At 38.2% G+C, this 25,531-nt stretch overlaps 1 protein-coding gene across 3 annotated transcripts in view; it reads right to left on the bottom strand.

Moving 5' to 3' along the window:
* Window positions 1–25,531, bottom strand: part of LOC127643578 (F-box/WD repeat-containing protein 7) — a 330,093-nt gene that overhangs the window by 142,985 nt on the left and 161,577 nt on the right. Inside the window, exon 1 of one of the 3 annotated variants that reach the window (XM_052126363.1) lies at window positions 8,236–8,593. The exons of the other annotated variants lie outside the window; for them this stretch is intronic. Coding sequence (XP_051982323.1) covers window positions 8,236–8,460 — 225 coding nt within the window. The 5' untranslated portion in view covers window positions 8,461–8,593. Of the gene's footprint in view, window positions 1–8,235; window positions 8,594–25,531 lie in introns of those variants that run through there. 3 annotated transcript variants of the gene reach the window in all.

The following is a 25,531-nucleotide window of genomic DNA, read 5'->3' as shown; positions in this document are numbered from 1 at the left end:
AACCGTGCACTGTTTCAAACTAAACTGCCAGAGTGAAAGCACCCATAGACACCATGTAGCAGCAGTACAAACAAATTAATTAATTTCAGGTTATTTTACTCTGGATAGGGGTACCCTGCAGGGTTGCCTCCTTTCCCCATTATTATTCTGTCTTACCCTGGAACCATTATTAGCCGCAATAAGTAGGGAAGATGATTTTCATGGTGGCGGGAGGTGTGGCACATAAGCTTCTGCTTTACGCAGATTTTATTATTCGTCTCCAACCCCACTAAATCTATGCCTTGCCTCCACAAAATTATTAATTCATTTTCTAAGTTCTCAGGATTAAGCTCTGACAGAATACTGCCCAGTAACGGCTGTTCAGCTAGGTGCCTTTTAGTGGCCCAAACAGGGCATTAAGAATTTGGGCATTTTATGAGTAAATTTTGACCCCTTAAAAATAGGTTTGAGCAATGTGGGCAAGTGGGCTTCATTAAATTTATCTATGATTGGGAAGGTTAACATTATTAAAATTAATTGCATTCAAAAAATGTACTACCTGTTACAATCGCTCCCTGTAGATGACCCCCTCTCTTATTTCAAACAATTTTATAGCATAGTGAAGTACTTCATTTGAAATGGGAAGCGTCCCAGATTACATTTCAATAAGTTACATAGGCTGATTGACAAAGGTGGGCTAGGCCTACCCAGCATTTAGTTTTATTATGCATTCTGTCTCATTTGGCTCATTGCCCACCCGAGAGATTCCCTCTCTGATTTTGTATTGAACAGGATGTTCTGGTCCCTATTTTGCCATATTATTTCTATCAAACTAACCGGAGAAGTTAAGTTACACCCTGTTGTCTCGCATTTGCACTTGGTGTTTAATTGTGTTTAATTTGGACATTTATTTAAATGTTGCCTTGAGCATATGGCTGATCCCCAAATTATGTATTAATAAGTCCCCTTTCTGCTGGACAGAGTTGAATGTGAGGGGGGTTACTAGACTCGGTCACCTATTTGAGTGGAGTGTTGAGATCCTTTCAAAATTTGGTTCAATATTTTGGGATTCCCAGATCTTAGTTCTATAAGTATTTACAGCTGCTCCACCAGCTCAATACTGTATTTGGGAGTTTACGCCCTCCCTAAATCAGCAAATACTCTGGAAGTTGTGATTACTGCTTTTGGAAAAGGTCACAAGGCATCAGTGCATTACTCCCTGATAATTCAGAGTCTGGGAGATGGAACTTCAACTTCTCTTAATAGATTATGGTAGAAGGATCTAAACTTGGTATTGGAGGAGGGAGAGTGGGCTAGGATTATAAATTACATTAAGTCTGCATCTAGAGATACAAGTGTGTGCCTTATGCAATTCAAGATTTGATACAGTCTATTGGACCCCTTCTAGATAGTAAAGGCTTGGTCTTTTAGGGAGGGAGAGTTGAGAGAGAGAGGTGTAGTGGTTGTGTGCGATTTATTATATTTTTGTTTGTGTGTCTATAATTACGTGACCACTGGGGTGTTGTTGGGGGTCGGGCTGGGGTTGGGGGCAATAGTGAGGGTTAAATATTGATTCTGTTTGTATATGTTTTTCTTTTCTTTGCTTAGATGAATAAATTAAAAATTGTAATCTAAACTAAACCAGCTGTTTTGTATGGTGAAAAAAGAAAACCAGTTTAAGATGCCAGTACAAAAATGACATACGGAAGTCTTATTATACACTGGAAGAAGTCAAACTTGATTTTTTTCCTGAACTAAAGCACATTAGGCAAACTAAGCCTGCGTTTATACTTTGGGCAGCTTTGTTGCAAAATTGGTTTATTGTGGGTGACATCACGGTAGGATATCAATCTGTGTTGGATGGCATATCAGTAGATAAGCGTTGTTTTTACTATAGGCTTAGAGTAACCGGCTTCTAAAGCCACTTTTTAATAAATGTGCTTAACAATTCTCATTGCAAAACCATGCTGTTTCGTGCTGATCCAGGCCAGTTGGATAAGGTTTCTTTTTACATTGTTGTGCTTGAATGTACGTAACAAATACGTCAGTTGGCGATGGCATGAGAGGTAAACATTGGATTAACAGTGACGTGTCGAACCGTGCTCAATTAAAAATTATATTGGAACCGTTCTTCAACGTGCTCAGAACCATTCGGCCAGATGGTGGAAAAGTTGCTTAAGTCATCCATTTTTAACGTTAAGGTCTCCACAGCTCGGATGCACAATTGTCAATTAAGAATGCCACATCCAAAGTACACCTATAGTTATTTTTAACCAATTATCAACACTTTTCAACTAGCCATGTTCTACTAGGTCGAGAAATATCACCAAACGAACAACTCAGCAGAGCAAAAACATCAGTGCATTTCATCATAATTTTTAGACAAGCTAAAAGAAACCTGTTTGGCTACAAAGTATAAATTAACATTAAGACCATTTTTGTGTTATTAGCATTCAATTCATTCAATGCCCTTTTCCTCACACAAGCGACTCCCATAACTCAGAAAGGAAAGTCAAGGAAGCTTGGACAGTGAAATGCACAGGCCAAAGGCAAGTTCTTAAATAGCAAATGGCCCTTGATGGTGACCAAGGCTGTGGCATGCAGTGATGGGCAGGACAAGATCACCTTACCCGAATGGCAAAGCAGATCAGGAATACAAAACAATACGAACCCCAAGAACACTGTGTGTAAACTCATTCATTTCATGGTGATCTTCTCAGAAACAGTTAGGTTCTACACAAATTATGAGAAAAATGTAGGGTTTTGTCTCCTTGGCATGTCTTAATGGAAAACCCAACTCAGTGTGCAGCCAAGGATTGAAAGTTGAACTGTAAAATGAAAGAGTTTAAGCCTCTAATCAAAGTAATGGACTCCAGAAAGAGACTAAAGGAATATATAGAAATGAACATAAGAGCCTTGTCATCCTTAACAGTTCTTGAAATGTCCTTTTCAGAAACAAAAAAGCTGCTACTAATTTATGCTTAATGGCCAAGCAGAACTTATGCTTAGTAGCCAAGCAGAACATGCTGAGCGAAGCTTTAGGGTTCTTATATTGGCCCATGTGGACCCCGAGAAATTGAAGCTATTCCATTCACTAGAGCCAGCTGATGGATCTCAAGCAGAGCCGGATTATCCATAAGGGCACTTGGGCCAGTGCCCAGGGGCACCAACCATTCACAACCACTAGGGGGGCACCACATGACACAAGCTTTAAAAATATTTTTCGTAAATTGTTATATTATTAACTTGAAATTCTTGAAAGACCATACATAACTTGTTTATGAACACTAATTTAACAATAATAATAATAATAATAATAAATTATAAATAAATGAAGATTACATGACCACTATCACTCCCCCCCCTCCCCAATCTGTCAGAGTTGAGTTGGTCCACAACAAGTATGCGCAAATGTGTCATTTTTTTAACGGCTACAGAAAATGAATCAAAATCCAAAATGGACAGACAGCAATTGAGTGGTTTCGCAAAAAGAAGATTAAAGAAAGAGAAGGACGCTAGACGTTTAGCTACAATAAAAAATGTTCCAGGGATCGAAAAATTTTTTGTTAGATCACTAGTTTTTTGGGAGAACACTGGAATTGCAGACACCAGCAGCGCTAAGTCTGACACCGCTGGCTCTGCTAGCGGGGGAGATGCAGCAGCTGCTAATGTTAGTCAGGGCGTCGGCGATGACCGCCAGGCGAATGAGGATATTCTCCTTGTCCTTGGGGGAGACAGGAGCGAGGAAGACTCGGGTGAGGAAGAGGACATTAATGAAGGTAAATATTAGGGGTGGGACGGTACAAGTTATTCATATTGAACCGAAACGGTACGGGCGTCACGTCTCGGTGCACGAATTTACACGGAGAATACACGGTATAAAAATAAATAAAACTAAATAGCGATACATATCGCTCTATTTCGTATAATGAACATTCTGATCAAGATTGCAATGCTGGAGTGTGTGTGTGAGTGCGTGCGTGCGTGCGTGCGTGCGTGCGTGCGTGCGTGCGATCGAACTGTGTGTGTGTGAGAGAGACACTGATCTATTATAGAATGTCATTATATAGATCAGTGGAGAGAGAGAGCGAGAGAGAGAGGCGCGGGCGCAATCGAACTGTGTGTGTGCGTGTGTGAGAGAGAGAGAGAGAGCCGTGGTCGCGATCGAACTGTGTGTGTGTGTGTGTGTGTGTGACGTGAGAGAGAGAGAGCCGTGGGCGCGATCAAACAAAAACATACTCCGTCATTTTGTTCATACAGGACATCATTCAAACTGCAAAGTGTTTACTTATATTCGTGTACACTCGCAATAAAACACAAAGTGCTTTTGTCACACTCTAAACTCTTGTCAAACTGTAACCTACAACTGTCACCCAACAAAACACACACACACAAATCTGTTTATTTTTAAGTTACACATTCTACATTGATTAAAAATCAAATCTGTTTTAATGGTAGTATTAATAAATTGAGACATTTGAATATAGTGCTCACTGCTCATATGCCTACATGTATGTAGTTGGACAAGTTAGGAAATTACATTTGAGAAATCACCTTGATTATGTCTTGTCTGATTGGGGGGGGGGGGTTGAGGTATAGTGCCCAGGGGCACCACACTGTCTTGATACGGCCCTGATCTCAAGTCACTTCTGCAAGGTGTTGTCCAAAGCAGCTGCTCAATTTTGTGATGTCGAAGTTTAGAGATCTATTTTTGCTCGTTTTTCTTCCTCCTCTGCAGTCTCAGTGGAGGCATGATTTTAACAAGTGAAAAGGGTGATGAAAACTTCAACTCTGAATACCATTTCTCAAGAATGATGACAAAAGGAAAGTTTGCTTTCAGAGTTAATCTTCCAGAAGGAACATGTGCACATTGGAGATAGACATTTTATTTGGCTTTTTCCCTGCACTTTCATTCGGATGGCTCACATAACATCTTCAAATCTCTTGAGAACGCGGGGTAGTGGGAGAGAAAAATTAAGCACTAAATGTGACTTCAAATATTGCTGGCTTTACACTATTGCGTTTCAGCAATGAATGAATTTTAATTTGAGATATTCTAATTTCTCACTGGTACTCTGTCAAATTAATAGATTACCATGGGTAATTGATATCCAATAGCTTGATCTTCACTCCAGTGGGAAGAAATCTTTAACTAGAGTTCTTTGCACAGCCATATGGGAATTTAGGCTACACAGCACACAAACCAATTTTACAGTTTGCAATTTTGGGCTTATAATGCCCTATTAATCAGATTCAAGTGCTGCACGTCTTTTTTGTTAAGAGAAAGAAACAGGAAAGGGGAGGGACACTCCGATCTCATGAAAATTCTTACATAATTTACGTGTTGGCTATTTCGTATGGTTTCACATTATGATGTTTGCATAAATCACACTGCAACTTCGACTTAATCACATGCAAATTCAAGGATGTCTAATGCGGAAGCGTGAGTTCCGCGCACAAGGCTTTAAAGACATACTTATTAATATTATTCCCTTATCCAAAACCCTTATCTAAACTCAACCAAATAGTAGTTTGTAAACATGATAGGAAGCTGTTGTGTGTGACAGAAGCAAGAAATTGTCGCGTATTAAATTAAAACGATGTCCAGCGACGTCATTGGCTGTAGTGAAAGTCGTAGGAATTCAAACGAGTACAGTCGCACAATATCAAACAAATTAGCCAAATTTAGAAAAGTCATACAAAACCTGACAATTTCGCCATGAGAATGTGTTGGGGAGGAAAGCCTAATTAACTGTGTACACACCGAGCTACAATTAAGGTTAACCAGAAAGATGTGCTGTGCCCTTTGAGTGAATTACAAGTCAACTAATATCAAGTATGCTTCAGTATTCACTAATTGAACCCAGTGAAAACAGAAAGGCTTGGTAAAGAGATTGAGGAGCTACTCCTTAATGCCTTTGAATCACACAAACACTACTCCAAATGAGAACCATATTACTGGTATCAATGGGTCTCCATTCTTCATTCCAGAACCTCTGATGTGTAATCAGAGGGAAAATGGAGGATGCTTCTAGATATTGGTCATTTGATAGCTTTTATTAAGATTACATTTTTAACACTCACTTCACATCCCTACAACTACTGGCCACCATTCTTAAAACACTTCATTACCTAGTGAAATTACAGATGAATACAAAGTTTGCTGAAAATCTGTTAACGTCCATGTTCAAGCCTATGACTAAATGCAAAAGTCAGATCTTTAACACATAAAACAAATCTATACTACAACAGATGCATCGATAAATGGTAATAACCAAAATATTATTCTTGAAAAGGTATGATTAAGTGATGAGGTAATTTATATCTTCAGTGGATATACTTTCAGCCAAATGAATGTGATTATTTTGATTGTACCTTATGACCTTATGTTTCCAGCAAGCTAACAAGATTTATTTAGGGAAATGGTTAGGTCACAACCGAACTGTAAGCCAGTTGTTGAGGTGTAACATTGCGACGAGTCCTCTATGAACATGTAATCGTGTAGAGTATCCTTCCAGACCACTCCCGCTTTGACTATGAAACAACCGCTTCACTGAAGTCTGGGATTGGTTGGATGTCCAGAATGCGGCTTATGTATAAATATTCTTTTTATAATCTTTGGAAGGCGAAATCTAAAATAAAATCAGACTAATAATCACATATCTAAACCAGGCTATGTTTGAATGTTTAGTTCTGTCACTCATTATGCTGGGCTCGTGTTGGGCTCGTTTTGTGCTCGCTGTGGCACTGCGTGAGCGAGTTCTCTCTCTCTCTCTCACTGCGAATAGCACAGACAAATGGTTTCATATTATTATACATAGAAATAACTGGCGATATAAAATAACTTTCTCTTTATAGCAATAAAGAATGTATTTTCTTAATTTCTCCAGTACCGACAGCAGAACCGGTAACGTCCGAGCTTACCAAAGCCAGTCCTTCAATCCTACGTTGGTATATTTTTATTACTTATTTATCTGCATTGAGTGACAACCCTCTCAAATATAAGACACACAAACAGAACAAATAAAAGTCTCAGATTCACTGTCTGTAATTGCAAAATTCTTGCTTGCTTATTGTGACATGATAGCAACCCTTCTGCTGTGATAAAGCAACTTCAACTACGCTATCAATATCCAAAGTAGCCGAACGTCATGTCAACTATCGCGTTTGTCACGTTTTTTCTTGAAGTTGGCAGTAACGTATCAAAAATTTTTAATTAAATCTAAAGAAGTTATACAAATTTAACCCTTACTGTTTTCTCCAAGGAACTTAGCTCCTTCCTTAGGCACTGGATGAGGTCTGTTCACTCTGCTGGAAAATGACTCTAGGGGCAGCGTGCGTCAAACACGTGTTCCACAACAACACTAGGCTGCCCACAGATGCGCCTGCCTAATAATCGGCTTGATATGCATGGATATTGGCCGATGCCGATTATGTAAAAAATGCAAAAAATCGGCCGATTAATCGGCCGGCCGATTAATCGGTCGACCTCTAATACACATTATACACACATACAAATACACATTATACACACATATTATATACATTATATATACATACACACATATATACATACACATATATACACATATACACACAAACATTCATCCCAATGACACTCACTAATGTCACAAATGCTCTCTTTACATGTCAAGTGATTTAATCACATATGTTACTGTGTGACTTTACTGAATAATATATACAATGTCAGGAAGTAACACTAAAATGACAGCAATGCAGCACAGTAAGACAAGCCCATAGACTGGTGCTGCTATATTGAGTGTCCTGACAGCAGTTACTTCTATTGTTAGTTTAAGAACGACAGGGAGACTGAAGGTTGAACGATGACTTACAGCACTTATCGATGCATTTTAACCAGCACCAGAGTGCACAGATTATTTTTCAAAATCTAATAACATAATACTGTGGTTTAGTAGTAAACAGATGCTAAATCTACAATTAGAAATTGAGGATGTTAAGTTAAATAATATTTGATTAAACCTTTTTTTTTTTTTATGCTTTGTTCACCAAACAGTAGCCACAAAGGAATTTCATCTTTCTGACCAAGAATACAACTGCTTATTTATGAATGCAAGCAAACACACATAAACACTACAGTCTTTAACTACATGAATTGATATTAAAGCATGTAGTGAACTGAATTTTTAATTCCCAAAGCAAAAACGTCTGACACAGCCATTTAAACAAGCATGCTGTAGGGAATAGCAGTGTTGTGACTCATGAAACTCAACTCACCCGTCTGCGACAAAAGGGCAGACTTTGAGCTATGATGTTGATGCTGAAGATCTTGAGGACTTTCTGGGGGGGCAGGGGCTCCATAGCCACTTCCTTGAGGTCAACCAGCTCCAGTGCCTGGCTCTCCAGAGAAGCCTGGGGTGTCTTCTCCTTGCCTGAAGACTTGGGCATATTTTTCCTTGGGCTGGATGATGAGAAACGGGGAATGGGGCAATGCAGCAGCATTGCTAACCCAGGGCTAGTAAGGTCATATCCCGAAAGAGGCAAACTGTGTGATTCGTTCAGTGGCTGAATCACTGAATATCCCCAGAAGCAAACTAGAGGGTTTTGGAGCGTCGATGAGACCGATTTTTGCACAGCTCTGAGTGTCCACACTTGGCTCTCTTTCCTAGATTGCCCCCCTTTTAAAATATCAGAGGGTCTGATGTCATCAGTGAGTCTGTTGGGCCCAGCAGCAGCTGTCCTGGACTGCCCCCACCCAGGGACACACGCAAAAGAATTCTCCACCCAGCCCACCATAGAGAAAGTCTCTGAGATTCATAGACACATGCACAAATAACTTTACATCAATACATTTACATCAAAAATGGTATACACTAGTTCTGATAAATGTAGTAATAAAACAAAATAAAAAATGCACTGTCAGAATTAACAACTTCCACCAGAAGACTACTTTCTAAAGGACTAAAACACAGAGTGAAACATTATGAACAAATTATGAGATTATAATTGACAAAATGATTTTATTTGTTCATCAAACTGTAGAGGAGCATACATGAAGGGGTTAATAAAAAAAATGCAGCAGTGCCAGAAATAAAAATTATTATTATTATTTTTTTAACTAAGGGGCAATATCTGAACATACTGGAATATTGAAGGGCCAATTGATTTTCTTTGGCTTTTTATGCTCATGAAAAAAATAAAATAAATAAATAAAATCACAAAACATTAACCACTCGCCTCAGAGACACTAAACCCATAATAAACTAATAACTAAATAGGCTTAATATAATATTTTAAAATACATTAAATGTTTTATAGCAGATAAGGTAACAGACATTTTCTCTATTAATCTTTTTACAAATCTCGCAGTTACAACTGAGTACACTAGAGGTGCTGTGGAGGTGTCTTCGAGGTGTTGGAAGAGAAGATATCTGTGCTTTAGAAAGCAGAGCCTAGTGTAGTACTAGCAATACTTGTAATAATTTGGTTTTTAATTAATTAGGGCCCAAGCACAAAGTGCGTAGGACCCTATTGTTTTCGTTAGGATTATAATTAGGGCCCAAGCACAAAGTGCGTAGGACCCTATTGTTTTCGTTAGGATTATTATTATTATTATTATAATTATTATTATTATTATTTTTTTTACGACTTACGGGGCACTTTTGGGGCTCTTAACATGCTCAAAAACTCTTGAAACTTTGCACACGGGTCAGAACCTGCGGTCATTAGGGCCGGCCTGAAGCTGGTACCCGGGCGTGGCAGGGGGCTCGACAGCGCCCCTGGAACAGGGGCCGAAAACTTGGTCTATAACTCAAACACGCTTGCATGTAATAATATGAAACTCGGTACACATATAGATCTCATCATTTCATATATCCTTCATACTTTCACTTTTTACCCCAGACCAACAGGCAACCGTCTATTTAGGGTTGTTTGAAAAACGCACGCAATGGAATTTGGAATACTCCTCCCAGAGAACTCCACCAATCGCCACCAAACTCGGTCAGCATGATGTCAAGACATTGAGCATGAACAATTGCCGGCAGATTTTTGATATCTCTAACGGTTTGGCCGTGGCGAGGAAACGAAATGCTGGCGAGAAACGAGAAACAGTCAGAGTGTTATAACTTCTGCATACATTAATTGATCTCGATGAAACTTCAGCGGTGTGTTCGCTGTAAGAGGCCGATCGCATGGATGTGACTATTGTGAGTCAAAGTTATAGCGCCACCAACTGGCAGAAGGAAGTGTGTCACTTTCAAAATGCTTTAAAATCACCCACTTATTGTTACACGATTTACTTCAAACTTTAGGTGTATAATGTAAACACACGGCAGATGTAGACGTGTGAAAGGATTATTGATATCTTAAATACTGTTGTCGTGGCAGCTCTTCAAACTTGAATTTTCTTTTTGATGCCTGGTGCAGGGGCTCAGTAGCGCCACCTTCAGACAAAAGTGGGGTATTGGTTTCATACTTTGACCTAGAGTCAGATATTTTGGTTTGAATGTGGAACACATTGCACAAGAACTTTGAAGCTCAAAAAGCACATAAATGCAGCTTAAACAGCAAGGAAGTGTGTTATAACTTCAGCATACATTACTTGATCTCGATGAAACTTCAGCAGTTTCTTCACTGGAAGAGGCCGGTTGCGTGGATGTGACTATTGTGAGTCAAAGTTATAGCGCCACCAACTGGCAGAAGGAAGTGTGTCACTTTCAAAATGCTTTGAAATCACCCCTTATGTCTCAATTGAACAAACAGTTGATAAAGAAATCGGTATCAATATATTGAATTATTAATTATTTCAGTGATCAACTGTGATGTCCGGTTAAGATGAAAATAAACTATTACTCTGTCTAAGCGATTATCTTTCTGAAACACGTCACAAAAACTTACAGAAACGGATAACACAAACATGATGTTGGAAATATACACTTATCAGAATAGTTATATTAAACTTGTCTATTTCAGTTATAAAGCTGTCTCATATGTAATTTCTCCTTTAATTCTATAATATAACCACTAGATGGAGGTCTAAGCACATTTTCTGTATTCTCGTTGTTTTAACGTAAGAAGAAGACTTGTACGTGTTGACTGTTGAGAACGGTGTTTGGAGATTTTAAAAGACGCGGACCAGACGGAAAAACAAGACATACTGCATCATTGCGTTCAATATTTTAACGAGGGCCACTCGTGACGCTGTACACGGTGTAAACATCAGCTTGAGGACTCTTCAAAATGTATATAGGTCTCAGTTCTGGATGGACTTATTTGCAGACCTTACAGATGCTGGATACTTCAACGGGAGTCGTGAGCGTCATTGCTTTGGTGATACAATAAAAAATACTCTACAAAAAAAAAAAAAAAACAGGGTTTCACGGGGTCTTAAAAGTCTTAAAAAGTCTAAAATTTCAAAATCAAAATTTAAGGCCTTAAAAAGTCTTAAATTTGCTGAAGTATTGTGTTCTAGGTCTTAAATAATTTTTAACAGGTCTTAATTTTCCTACGTCCATGTAAATCTCATTTAAATGCTCCCTAGCGCTTTGGAATGTTTCTTTTTTTACTTCCGTGGTGTTGTAGTTGCTTATTTCGCTAGTCCAAATATAATTCGCTGTATTATGACTACAAAATAGACCAACATGCAACAGCCAGCTTTGAGCTTTCGTGTTATTGGCGCGAGTCTCTCGGATACAACAGAAAGACGTTAAACGGATTTTATTCAGCTATGAGGAAGTGCAAGCTTAGCGATACTTCTCTTGAAAAATCTGAATTTCGTGCTTGGTTAAAGCCAGTTGCAAATAACGCATTTGAAGCCTACTGCTTATGCAAGAAAGCTATTACATTGGGAATGTTGGGTGTACGGGCGCTGGAGTCTCATTCAAAAAGTGAAAAATATCTAACTGCTGTGAAGGGTCTCCAGCAAACGACAGCCATCAGCCATTACGCGCTTTGGAATAGCGGATGATGACTAATTTCCAAAATCACGGGACCGTTCGTGCTGATGTTCGACGAAAGTCTTCATCGCACCACCAAAACGAAACAGCTGGACCTGCACGTACGTTTTTGGTCTGCTACGAATGGGTCGAGACTGCAATACATAAAAATAAAAAGGAATAGGCTACAATAAATGATCTATGGCAGGGCTAGTATAATGGTGGCCCCCAGATCATCTTTATCTGGCCCTCCAACAGTTTTTTTATTTTTAAAAACCCTCACAATCTGATATCAAAGTGCCCTCTCAGCAAAAGTTTAGCGCGTTCATAGGCAACCGCATTCATCGGTGAGTTTAACAACCCTCATTGTGGCTTACAACCCCATTCATCGGTGAGTTTAACAACGCTCAACTGCAGGTAAAGCAGCACTCAGAGGTTAGTTCAACCAAAACAACGCTAAACTGCATGTGGCTAATGTTTACACTCAGGGTACATTACGGCATGTTTTCCATAACGTTACGACGTTCTCAATATAATTCATAATCACACGTTTATAATGAACAACGCGTTATGGTTATTGTGTTATTAAAATCTGTGTACGCAGGTGTTACAGTTAACATGGTAACACTAAGTTACACCTGGTTTACTTGTATGTTACTGATTAAGAAGTAATGTAAAAAAAACAGTTATAACTGCATGAAGATGAATGGTAACACAATACTGGCAAAATACTGTTTACATCTTGCAAATGCATATGATTCAAGACTACAATTCCCCAGAACAGAGGGAGGGCGGGGTGACCAAACCTCATTATCATTTAAAGTCATATGCACTGAAACGGCGTGCTGAAAACGGAGCTGTTTTTGAGCAGTTAAAATTTGTGTTTTCTTAAAACACTAATGAGAATTTTTAATAAAAGTATATTACAAAGTTTTCATTTAGACCCTAAAGATTCATATTAACTTGTACAAAAATGGCATTATATGACCCCTTTAAGGTTACAAATACACACACACACACACACACACACTCCATCATTGCAATCTTGACATTGCAGCCTGTTCATTATAGCCATAATAAAATAGTAAACCTACCATATAAAAATTACTCTGTTTAAATAGTCAGTAGTACAATTCGTATCATTCACAGTAAGCACCGCTCCACTGTGATGTTTCCAAGCATATTTTTAGCATGCAAAGAGGATGATTTTCTACGTCGGTATTGGAGCGTGAGTAAAGTACAAAGCCTATAATAACTGGCAGAAGGCAGTAAGAGAAACAGGAAGTCTGTTATAACTTCTGCATACATTAATTGATCTCGACGAAACTTCAGCAGTGTGTTCGCTGTAAGAGGCCGATCGCATGGATGTTGCTATTGTGAGTCAGTTATAGCGCCACCAACTGGCAGAAGGAAGTGTGTCACTTTCAAAATGCTTTTAAATCACCCCCTTATGTCTCAAGTGAACAAACAGACCAACAGAAAGTCAGATATTTTGGTTTGAATGTGGATTTCTTGGAACACATCTGCACACATCTTCTCGACGGTCGAAGCGAGCTTACGTTATTGCCCGTCGTGCGCGGCGACCCTAAAGGCCCAGGGGTGGCGGTGCCACCGGCTTGGGCCCGTCATCGCTGCTCGCAGCTTTAATTATTATTATTATTATTTTTTTACGACTATTGGGGCACTTTTGGGGCTCTTAACGTGCTCAAAAACTCTTGAAACTTTGCACACGGGTCAGAACCCGCGGCTGTCAGGGCCGGGTTGAAGCTGGTACCGGGCGTGGCAGGGGGCTCGACAGCCCCCTGGAACAGGGTCCGAAAACTTGGTCTATAACTCAAACACGCTTGCATGTAATAATATGAAACTCGATGCACGTATAGATCTCATCGTTTCATATATCCTTCATACTTTTACTTTTTACCCCAGGCCAACAGGAAACCGTCTATTTAGGGTTGTTTGAAAAACGCACGCAATGGAATTTGGAATACTCCTCCCAGAGAATTCCACCAATCGCCACCAAACTCGGTCAGCATGATGTCAAGACATTGAGCATGAAAAATTGCCGGCAGATTTTTGATATCTCGAACGGTTTGGCCGTGGCGAGGAAACGAAATGATGGCGAGAAACGAGAAACAGTCAGAGTGTTATAACTTCTGCATACATTAATTGATCTCCATGAAACCGCAGCAGCGTGATCGCTGGAAGAAGCCGATCGCATGGATGTGACTATTGTCAGTCAAAGTTATAGCGCCACCAACTGGCAGAAGGAAGTGTGTCACTTTCAAAATGCTTTGAAATCACCCACTTATTTTTACCCGATTTACTTAAAACTTTAGGTGTATAATGTAAACACACGGCAGATGTAGACATGTGAAAAGATTATTGATATCTTCGATACTGTCGCCGCGGCAACGCTTCAAAGTTGAATATTCTTTTTTGATGCTTTTGAGACTCTTAGCATACTTGAAATTGCATGAAACTCGACAGACACATCACATTTATTAGCCAGTACACATGTGCAAAGTTTCAGAAACGGGCGTGGTGCAGGGGCTCAGTAGCGCCACCTTTTGACAAAAGTGGGGGGGTTGCTTTACACTTTGCCCCACAGTCACAAAACTCAAGATTTTTATTGTTCTCATCGAGCCGGACAACTTTCTAATTTACAGTCATTAGCTCAGACCAACAGAAAGTCAGATATTTTGGTTTGAATGTGGATGTTTTGGAGAATTTTCTCTGCCTCTCTCACTGACCCTACGTCTCTCTGTGTCTGGGGGGAGGGGGTGATTTGGCTGTTGAATGAGAATGCTTTTATTTTTGTTTTTCAAGGTTTTGGGGCCCTTAACGTGCTCGAAAACTCTTGAAACTTTGCACACGGGTCGGAACCCGCGGCCATCAGGGCCGGGCCGAAGATGGTACCCGGGCGTGGCAGGGGGGCTCGACAGCGCCCCCTGGAATGGGATTCGAACACTTGTCCGTATATCAAACATGCTTGCATGTAATGATATGAAACTCGGTACACTTGTAGATCTCGTCGGGCCGAACAACTTTCGTGCTCTAAGTTTTATGCCAGCCCAACAGGAAGTCGTCTATTATGGGCTGTTTGGAAACACGTGCTCTGGAAATATATATTTTCCTCCTAGAGAATGAATCCAATCGCCACCAAACTCGGTCGGCATGAAGTCAAGACATTGAGGATGCTACATTCCGGACGGATTTTTGATATCTCGAACGGTTTGGCCGTGGCGAGGAAATTGATTTAGGACTAAAAATGGACACATAAAGTGTGGTATAACTTAGTTAGTTCTATCTACAGTTACAAAACTCGGCATGTATATTGTTCTCGTCAAGCCGAACAACTTTCTAATTTACAGTCATTAGCTCCGACCAACAGAAAGTCAGATATTGTGGTTTGAATGTGGATTTCTTAAAATTTTTCTCTTTCTGAGTGACCCCTCCTCCTCCCTTTCTGTGTTTTTTCTCTCAGTGTCTCTCTGTCTGACAGACAGAATGGGCCTGCCAAATTTTTTTGTGTGTGTGTGTGTGTGTGTGTGTGTGTGAGGAGGGGGGGGGGGGGGGTTCTCTGTTGGGTTTACATTTTAAATTCTGGGACTTTTGGGGCCCTTAACATGCTCGAAAACTCTTGAAACTTTGCACACAGGTCAGAACCCGCGGCCATCAGGGCCGGGCTGAATCTGGTACCCGGGCGTGGCAGGGGGCTCGACAGCGACACCTGGAATGGGATTCAAACACTTGTCCATATATCAAACATGCTTGCATGTAATAATATGAAACTCGGAACACTTCTAGATCTCGTCGGGCCGAACAAATTTCTAATTTACAGTCATTAGCTCAGATCAACAGAAAGTCAGATATTTTGGTTTGAATGTGGAACACATTTCAAATTAACTTTGAAGCTCCAAAAAGCACATCAAAAGTAACATAAAAGAAGGGAGTGTGTTATAACTTCTGCATACATTAACTGATCTCGATGAAACTTCAGCAGTGTGTTTGCGGGAAGAGGCCGGTCGCATGGATGTGACTACTGTGAGTCAAAGTTATAGCGCCACCAACTGGCAGAAGGAAGTGTGTCACTTTCAAAAAGCTTTGAAATCACCCTCTTATGTCTCAAGTGAACAAACAGACCAACAGAAAATCAGATATTTTGGTTTGAATGTGGAACACATTTCAAATTAACTTTGAAGCTCCAAAAAGCACATCAAAAGTAACATAAAAGAAGGGAGTGTGTTATAACTTCTGCATACATTAACTGATCTCGATGAAACTTCAGCAGTGTGTTTGCGGGAAGAGGCCGGTCGCATGGATGTGACTACTGTGAGTCAAAGTTATAGCGCCACCAACTGGCAGAAGGGAGTGTGTCACTTTCAAAATGCTTTTAAATCACCCTCTTATGTCTCAAGTGAACAAACAGACCAACAGAAAGTCAGATATTTTGGTTTGAATGTGGAACACATTGCAAATGAACTTTGAAGCTCCAAAAAGCACATAAAGGCAGCATAAAAGCAAGGAAGTGTGTTATAACTTCTGCATACATTAACTGATCTCGATGAAACTTCAGCAGTGCGTAAATTATAATTACATTAATAAACCTGAACAGACACCTCCGGATAAATACTGGCCTTCTGGATTAACACGTTTAAGTGCTGCAAAAGATATTGACCTATGACATCAAAAATTATTCTACATTTGAATTACCTCATAGATGTGACTATTGTGGTTCACGGTCCTAGGCACTGTCCCTGTCTCAAATGGCACACTTCATATGAATTTTCAGTCTTGTGTACTTATTTCGTGTGTCCATTAACTCCATGAGACCGTAGGGTGTCTCATTTTTCATTTTAGGTATCGGAAGGGTGCTCACACATACTTTGTGGTTGATATGTGCCCTCCATGCGAACTTTTGCAGAGCCCACGCTGATGCGAGCTCTACAGCACACGTCTTCTCGACGGTCAAAGCGAGGTTACGTTATTGCCCATCGTGCACAGCGACCCTAAAGGCACGGGGGTGGCGGTGCCACCGGCTTGGGCCCGCCATCGCTGCTCGCAGCTATATTTCTATTTGGTTCTTGTTAGAGTCATGCAAAAACCAACATAAGAAGATCTGCTTTTATGGTGGAAAGAAACTGAAGTGTTACGAGAAACTCATAAGCTCAGACCAGTATGTTTGTATGAGATTTAAATCTCTACAGGAGGAAGAACACATTTAAAGCAAATTGTTTTTCTGAATAATAACATGTGAAATAATAAAAATGTGATGGCATTTATGTGGACTTTAGGTTTCTATGTTTCTAAGCTGAGTGCAAATGTATTTTACTTTAACATTTTTTTTTTTTTTTTTTGGTGCATATTGTACATTTCTTTTTTAGTAATGCATAGTTTGCCTGAGTTAACTTATTTTGAAACTGTTCTTGGTAAAATTTGTGAATAAAAATTTCCCGTACGTGTCATACTTATTATTTTAACTTTAAAATTTTCCGAGTTTTTCATTTTTTGTAGGTTTGAGTACTCGACTACAAAATAAATCTAAAATGCCAATGGATGCACTTTACACTTTTCAGGGTTATCAACCAACAAAAGGTTGTCACTGCAAATGAAGCTGCAATCTTAGAAAGTATTTCAATACCAAAAAAAGAACATGCTTTAGCTTTAAAGCCATCTTACCAACGAGTCTTTGTCCAAAAGAGTCATGCTTCTGACAGCGACTTCTACATTATCAAAGGCCTGCAAACCAATACCACTTTTCATGAATTAAGACCCAAGCACAGTTTATTTAAATAGATGAGGCACTAAAAGTTGAATTAAAAAAAAGTTATTAGTATGGTAAATTAGTACAATGTAACATTGTAGGATAATTACACATGTTAATATTTGCATTTTTGGAGACCTAGAGCATTTCTGCTCCAAGGCCTAAATAACAATTATTTCTCTAGTAAAAATGCACACTTGTGGAATATAAAGTGGTCCTATGACACAGAGATACAGGGCTTATGAGTGTAATTGACCAGAGACAGTCAATGTAATTTTTAGCCCTGCCCTGGAAACCCAAAAGCTGGTGTCCTTTCACTTTATCGAGACACAAATAAGACTCTCCCTAATCTCAAGGCGTACAACTATGTGCCATATGTGTATTGCTGAGCCTTGGTCCATTAGTATGACTGGCACAAGCTAATTGCTGGGAATGCCAGAAATGCAAGGGATTTAACCCTGGCTCCAGCAGAATATTATGCACAGCCTTCTGTTTGAAGGAATCCTTTATTCTGCATGCTGGTCGATTTTTAAATATAGCCTCTCTGGGGCTGTTGGAGGAAGAAACTAGTGTCTGTTAATTTTCAGACATTTTCATAGTAAAATATAATTAGAAATTAACCAATTAATGGAATAATTGTTAACATTAATAATGCAAAACAAATGTGGAGGACTCCAAATAATATGTGCATGTAGATACTGTTTAAATATAATTTTAATGAATACACTAAAGAAATACAAGAATGGCATTTTCCTCTTAAAATTCTCTTATTTCAGTGTATTTCAAAACATTTAGGATATGTTAAGTACAAATGTGTGAATCATTTAATTACTAATTATGAATAACTGTCAATTACTTGTATAGCAGATACATATTTGAGATCATTAAAACTTTGCTGTGGATCATGGGATATTTAGGACCTTTGGACTTATTTTTATTTGAAATTAAATAAAATCATTAAAAGCTGCATAAACATGGAACAATGCATACCGCTTTCTCTGGTGATGCTGAGGTAAATGTACATTCGTGCTTTCCCGCCGATCACTGATGTAATTTTAGGTTGGGATGAAACAACGAGACCCGAGGATCAACAGTGCTTGTTGTCATGATATTTTAACACACTATCACGATGTATGCAGAAAACATAGTTCTTTTATAAAGAAACGCTTCAACACTAATAACACTGAGCCTGCATCATCTTTACAAGAAAGGACTGTGTGGTTTTTCTTTTGTGTTCCAGACAAATCGTGATAGCATTCTCTAGCATTCATTCTGTATAGACAGTATTTACTTTGTCTGCTAGCATGATTACTGAGCGTATTTTTTCTGAAATTGATGAATTAACAATCAATATGCTTAATAGATAACATTTTAAATGCCAATTAATCAAAGATCGTTTAATCATTAACATCCCCATTTCCGGCAAATGACAGAGTTTAACTGTTTTTTAGATCTGATGTGTGATGGGCAGAAAAACAGATAAAAAAAAACAGAAAGCCACTGCATGTGTTAATGGCAGATGTGGTACATTTACCAGAAAAGGGAATCTGGCTATTTTACTGCAATATACAGTGCATTCAGAAAGTATTCAGACCCCCTTCATTTTTTTTCTACATTTTATGTTGCAGCCTTATGCTAAAATGCTTTGAATAATTTAGATTTTCATATCAATCTATACTCCATATCCCACAACGACAAAGCAAAAAACAGCTTTTTGATAACTTTGCAAATATATTAAAAAGAAAAAAACAGAAATATCACATTGACATAAGTATTCAGACACTTAACTCAGTAATTATTTGAAGCACCTTTGTAGCAATTACAGCTTCAAGTCCTTTTAGGCAACATGCTTTGCCAACCTGGATTTGGGGATTTTCTGCCATTCATCTCTGCAGATCAGGCTGGAAGGTGACTGTCGGTGGACAGCCATAATCCTAAGATACTCTTGTGTTGTCTTGGCTGTATTCTTAGGGTCATTGTCCTGTTATAAAGTGAACCTTTAGCCCAGTCTGAGGTCCAGAACAGGTTTTCATTAAGGATATCTTTGTATTTTACTGCGTTCAGCTTTCCTTCAACCCTGACCAGTCCCCCAGTCCCTGCCGCTGAATAACACCCCACAGCATGATGCTACCACCATGCTTCACTGTTGGGATGGTATTGTGCAGGGGATGAGCAGTGCCTAGTTTCCTCCAGACATGATGAATTTAAGCGAAACAGTTCAATCTTCGTTTCATCAAACCAGTAAATCCGGTTTCTCACAGTCAGAGTGTCCTTTAGGTGCTTTTTTTTTTGGCTTCCGTCAAGCCACTCTGCCATAAAGCCCAGATCTCAGTTTGGCCTGGCGGCCAGCTCTAGGAAGAGTCCTGGTTGTTCAAACTTCTTCCATTTAAGAATTATGGAGGACACTGTGCTCTTGGGGAACTTCAATGCGGCTAACATTTTTTTGTAGCCTTCCCCAGATCTGTGCCTCAACACAATCCTGTCTCTGAGCTCTGCAGGCAGTTCCTTTGACCTCATGACTTTCTGAATGCACTGTAACAGGTTTCATGTGTGAAAGTGGCTACAGAGTCAAGGAGACAAACAGACACACATGTATAGAATCAATTCCATGCCACATATATTTGCAAAAATATAAAGTATTGCAAAATAAAATAAAGTTTTGCAAAACAAAAAAAGTATTGAGCAAACAAAAAAAAAAAATTTTAAAACAAAAATTAAGTATCACAAACGTAAAATAAAGTATCGAGAGAAAAAAAAGAAAGTTTTGCAAACAAAAATAAAGAATTGCAAAATATTAATAAAATATAGCAAAAACCAAGATGTAATTAATTGCAAAAATCAATGACTGTTGTAAAATAATCTAAAGATCTTTTATCCTTTTTTATCTCTGCAACAGATTTTTAGGCAGCAATGATTTTGCCACACATCTTTTTCTTTGCAATGCTCCTTTTAATCTGCATTTCCATCACGTGTTAGCTCGTGATACCGTTTTGCCTTTGCGCTTCACTTTTCTCTGCGTTTCACTTTATGGTACTGTTTTGACGTGGGGGTGGAGTCAGGGGATTGGGGCGTGTACAACGGGCTCAGTGATGCCTCTCTGGAAGTTACGTCATTAACTTGAGACACGGATCAAACATAATGGCTGAGCACAGGCATGCAGGTGGATCTCAGGTATATAAAGTTGATTGTTTAAGGAAACTCATTTTAAAATATTCAATGGAGTATACCGTCAAGTGAATTTTTAAGACAACGGTTTAATTTTGAAGAAAATGCCTGTAAATTTTGTCAAATTGACAGAGACGTTCTGATCATCTTTTTTTTTATCGTTTTTCTTCAAATACTTTTTGGGAAAATATGTCTTATTGGTTGGAATCAAAAATTCACTCACTGCCCACTTTTGCTAGGAAACATGTTATGTTTGGAGTGCTGTTGGACGAGAAAAGAAATGAATTTCTTATTAATGTAATGTTGATACTGGGCACATTTTTCATTCATAAGTCCAAATGTATGAAGACGAAACCTTATTTTTCTGTATTTAAAAGAGAATTGATTTGTAATTTCTTTCCAGCGTTGGAATGTATGTAAAGTAAAAAGGCCCAGAAATTGGCTGGAATAATAAGAGACCTTGAGCTCTTAAAAGAGGAATAAAGAGACCCCTCTGTATTTGTATTTTTTACTTTTTATTTATTTTATTTTAACTGATATGTGCCTTGCTTAATACTCATTTACCTGTACTTACCAATGCCATTGTAGATGTACATTCTGTTTTTTGTTCTGTTCTTGGTGTTCAATAAAAATAAAAAAAAAATGATTGTTTCCTTTTATTTAATTAGCATTAAATGTGCTTTAACAGCGTTTGCTTCAGATAAAGAAGTTAGAGATCAGTTAAAGCGGTGGATTTATTAGCCATACTCGCTAACATAGCCAGCATCTGCAGTTTTTTCTCTCTCAATTGATTGGACTATTGATTGATTCTTATGTTTACTTTTTTATAAAAAAAATTATAATTATAAAGACAATTATAATCTATAAAATCATTGAGTTAGAGTCATTGATTTTTGCAATTAATTACATCTTGGTTTTTGCTATATTTTATTTATATTTTGCAATTATTTATTTTTGTTTGCAAAACTTTTTTTCTCTCGATACTTTATTTTACGTTTGTGATACTTAATTTTTGTTTTAAATTTTTTTTTTGTTTGCTCAGTACTTTTTTTGTTTTGCAAAACTTTATATTTTTGCAAATATATGTGGCATGGAATTGATCCCATACACATTTCCTTAAGCACACTTTCAGTGCAGTCTCCTGAAGATAGGACAACACTTTCTTGAGGTCATAGGGGTCGTCTTCAAAAGCTGACTGGACTATTAAGACCTGTTCACACCCGATATCATTAATTTAACATTTCAGGTGACATGAGCAACAGAAAATCTTGGCAACGCAATGTGGGCATGTCCAGCAATGACAAAGTTGAGAAAGATTTATGCAAATGAGCAGCCACTACCAATGGGATTGGAGCTAACATGATCTGCCTCCTTTGAGATAGTGAAGTCCAGTTGCCATCAAAATAGAACAGAATGACATTATGTATCCGGCAATATGGAATAAAACTCATGTTGAATTGCTCTAATCGAGAAAAAAAAAGAAAAAACATTTCACAACTAATTTCATTTTTCAAAATAAAATCAATAAATATTCACCTTTCTAAGTTAATTTCCAATATATTCAGTTCATTTGAAAATACAATATAGATTTTTCATTAAGTAAAATTCAGCCCGTTCTAATTCGCTTAACAAAATACGCTTCCTCAAATTCAGTGGTTCAAATTCGGTTGGAAATTCAACCTGCTACATCAGGGAACTCCAGGAAAGGCAGCAGAGTACAGATGCACAATCTCAACCTGGTGCTATTCGTTCTTACCAGTAGGTGGTGCAATGCGATCTGCAACGCTACAGGTAGAGAGATCAGCTGTATTCGTTTTGATAGTTTGTTTTTCAATTTGAAAAGAAAAAAGCAGAAACAAGAAAATGAGAATATTAAATAACATTATATATTACAATAAGAAAAATAAATGAATATATAAAATTAATTAGGCCTAAATCAAAACAATACACAAGGGTGCAATCAAGGATTTTTAAAATCAGAAATTTAATTGACAGACATATTCAATTTAATAAACTTTCAAATAACGTTATCTAGGCTAACATTGTGTTAATTTCTAGCAGAGACCTCCCTGCCTATCTTCATTTGTAAAAGTCAAAGCTCAGCTTTCAGCTTTTCTAGTGTTAGATAAATAAATAAAATACAAAAATACATGTTCCTGGGATAGGCTCCAGCACTTCCTGACCTTACATAGGATAAGTGGTAATAAATCCATGTGTATTATTCACAATAAACACACACACACACACACACACAGTTGAAGTCAGAAGTTTACATACACATAGGTAAGATAAGTCATAAAAACTAATTTTTTTAAATTATTTCAAGCCTTTAGGCAATTAGCTTCTCATAAGCTAATTGGAGTCAATTGGAGATGTACCTGTGAATGTATTTTAAGGCCTACCTTCAAACTCAGAGTCTCTTTGCTCGACATCAAAATCTATTTGAAAATCTAAAGAAAACCACCAAGACCTCAAAAAAAAATTAAAAATGGTGGACCTCCATAAGACTGGATCATCCTAGGGAGCAATTTCCAAACGCCTGAAGGTACCACGTTCATCTGTACAAACAATAGTATGCAAGTATAAACACCATGGAACAACACAGCCATCATACCACTCCGGAAGGAGATGCATTGTCTCCTAGAGATGAGCGTAGTTTGGTATGATAAGTGCAAATCAACCTTGTGAATATGCTGGAGGAAACAGGAAGACAAGTATCCATTTCCACAGTAAAACAGGTCCTAAATCAACATAACCTGAAAGGCTGCTAAACAAGGAAGAAGCCACTGCTATTCTAACGCTGAAACCTTAGCCAATATATCCAGGAGTTTGTCATCTCAACATGACAGTAATGCGGAAATACCGACAAGCATGGAAATTATATGTAACCTTGTTGAGACGCCGAAAGTTAATGATGATCACTGCATTTAATTAAAGAAATAATGACTTTGGTAAGACGGGTCAGATTGATACTCAACTTTATAGAGATTAATGATAGAAATGCATGTATCTGAATGCATGCAATGTGAATCATAACTATAGATAACTAATCACGTCTATAGACGGGGCTTCATGTCTGTAGACCCTTCCCTGAATAGTACAGTTTGTGTCACATGCATTCCTTAGTCCGGTTGCTTAATGAGAAAGGGTAATATGTAGTTGCAATAGAAGTTGAGCAGCGGTGGATCATTATTATGTTGCACGGCATTTAGGAACTGATAATGACAAGGATTGTTTCCAGCAGTTCCCGGATGTAGAAGGTTGAATATTCAATGCTTAAAAATACAACCATGATAAATTTTAGCCTACCAATATGCAAGCACTGTAAATGCAACACATTTAAATGCAAGCACTGTAAATTCAATGCATTTAAATAAAAGCACTTATAGTACAATGTAGTGTTGTCACGGTACCAAAATTTCAGTATTCGGTACCGATACCAGTGAAAATCCACGGTTCTCGGTACCAATTTTGGTACCAAACCAAAGTTTAATTTAGACTAAATTTACAAGAAAAAATCCATGGTTCTCGGTACCAAAGCAAAACACAAAAACATGCTAATTGAACAACACAATATTTTTATTAATAAAAGGTAAACAATGCCATTCTTTATACTTATTTAAAATTGTGTTTCAAGTTTTTCCACAACTAATAAATGAAAATAAATTACACACCTAAAAAACACAACAATTAGCCATGACTGAATAAACACTCAGTGTTATATTTATAAACTTAAACATTTTTATAAATTAAAAGGTCATTTAAAAAAACCTCTGGTGTGTCATTTAAAAAAAACCTTCATGTCCTCCTGCTTTTTTTTTTACCCTAATAAAATATATAGTAGCATTAAATAGTTAATAAAGAAGCTTAATTCTAACACACATTATATTTGCGTTAGCTGCACCATGTAACGTTATGCTAATGATTTACTACACGGCTAACATTGTGTTTATTTCAATCCGACATTCAAATTAAAATATGGTATATAACTCAAAACAGAACCTCTAAATTTGAAATTAATTTGAAACTTACCTGCTTGAACTCTTTCATTAGATCCGGGTGTCGGTCTTTAAGGTGTTTTATCAAGTTTGATGCGTTTCCTGCTTTTGAGAGAAAACTTCGATGACATGGTTTGCAAATTGGTTTTTGATGATCTATGATGTTCCCCTCGTCATCAGCCGCAAATCCGAAATATTTCCACACATGGCTCTTTCCTCCTTTCTTATCAACAAGAGCAGTCACCACAGCAGCGCCGGCGGTCGCCATGTCGCAGCGCTTTCATGAGGAGGACTCAACTTCACGCGCTTCGTGCGTGCATGCGCGAACTTTGACCGGGTACTCGGTACCACTGGTACTTGGTACCGAGACGTTTTTTTTTTTAGTACCGACTTGGTACCGAAGTACCGAATATTTTGACAACACTAGTACAATGCATTTATTTTTTCGATTATTGCAATTCAAATTGCTTTTATGCTTCAGATACTTTAGTCATGAATTTACTTCCAAAGCAATACATCTAATTTGTGATCGTGATGTTTAAAAAAAACTATAGCCAATTGATTAGCCAACCAATAACATCACAGCGTCCACCAATAGGAATGCCTGCTAACAACCACCAGAACAGCGGCTGACAATTTCCAGTGATTCAGGGTTGCAAACTCATGTAAACTAAAAAAGTTGAGAACATCATAGCAGGTGTTCCAGATGA

This window comes from Xyrauchen texanus, chromosome 5, assembly GCF_025860055.1.
Source record: "Xyrauchen texanus isolate HMW12.3.18 chromosome 5, RBS_HiC_50CHRs, whole genome shotgun sequence".
NCBI lineage: Eukaryota > Metazoa > Chordata > Actinopteri > Cypriniformes > Catostomidae > Xyrauchen > Xyrauchen texanus.
The sequence above is the reverse complement of the archived record's forward strand: the minus strand, read 5'-3'. Positions and strand labels throughout refer to the sequence as shown.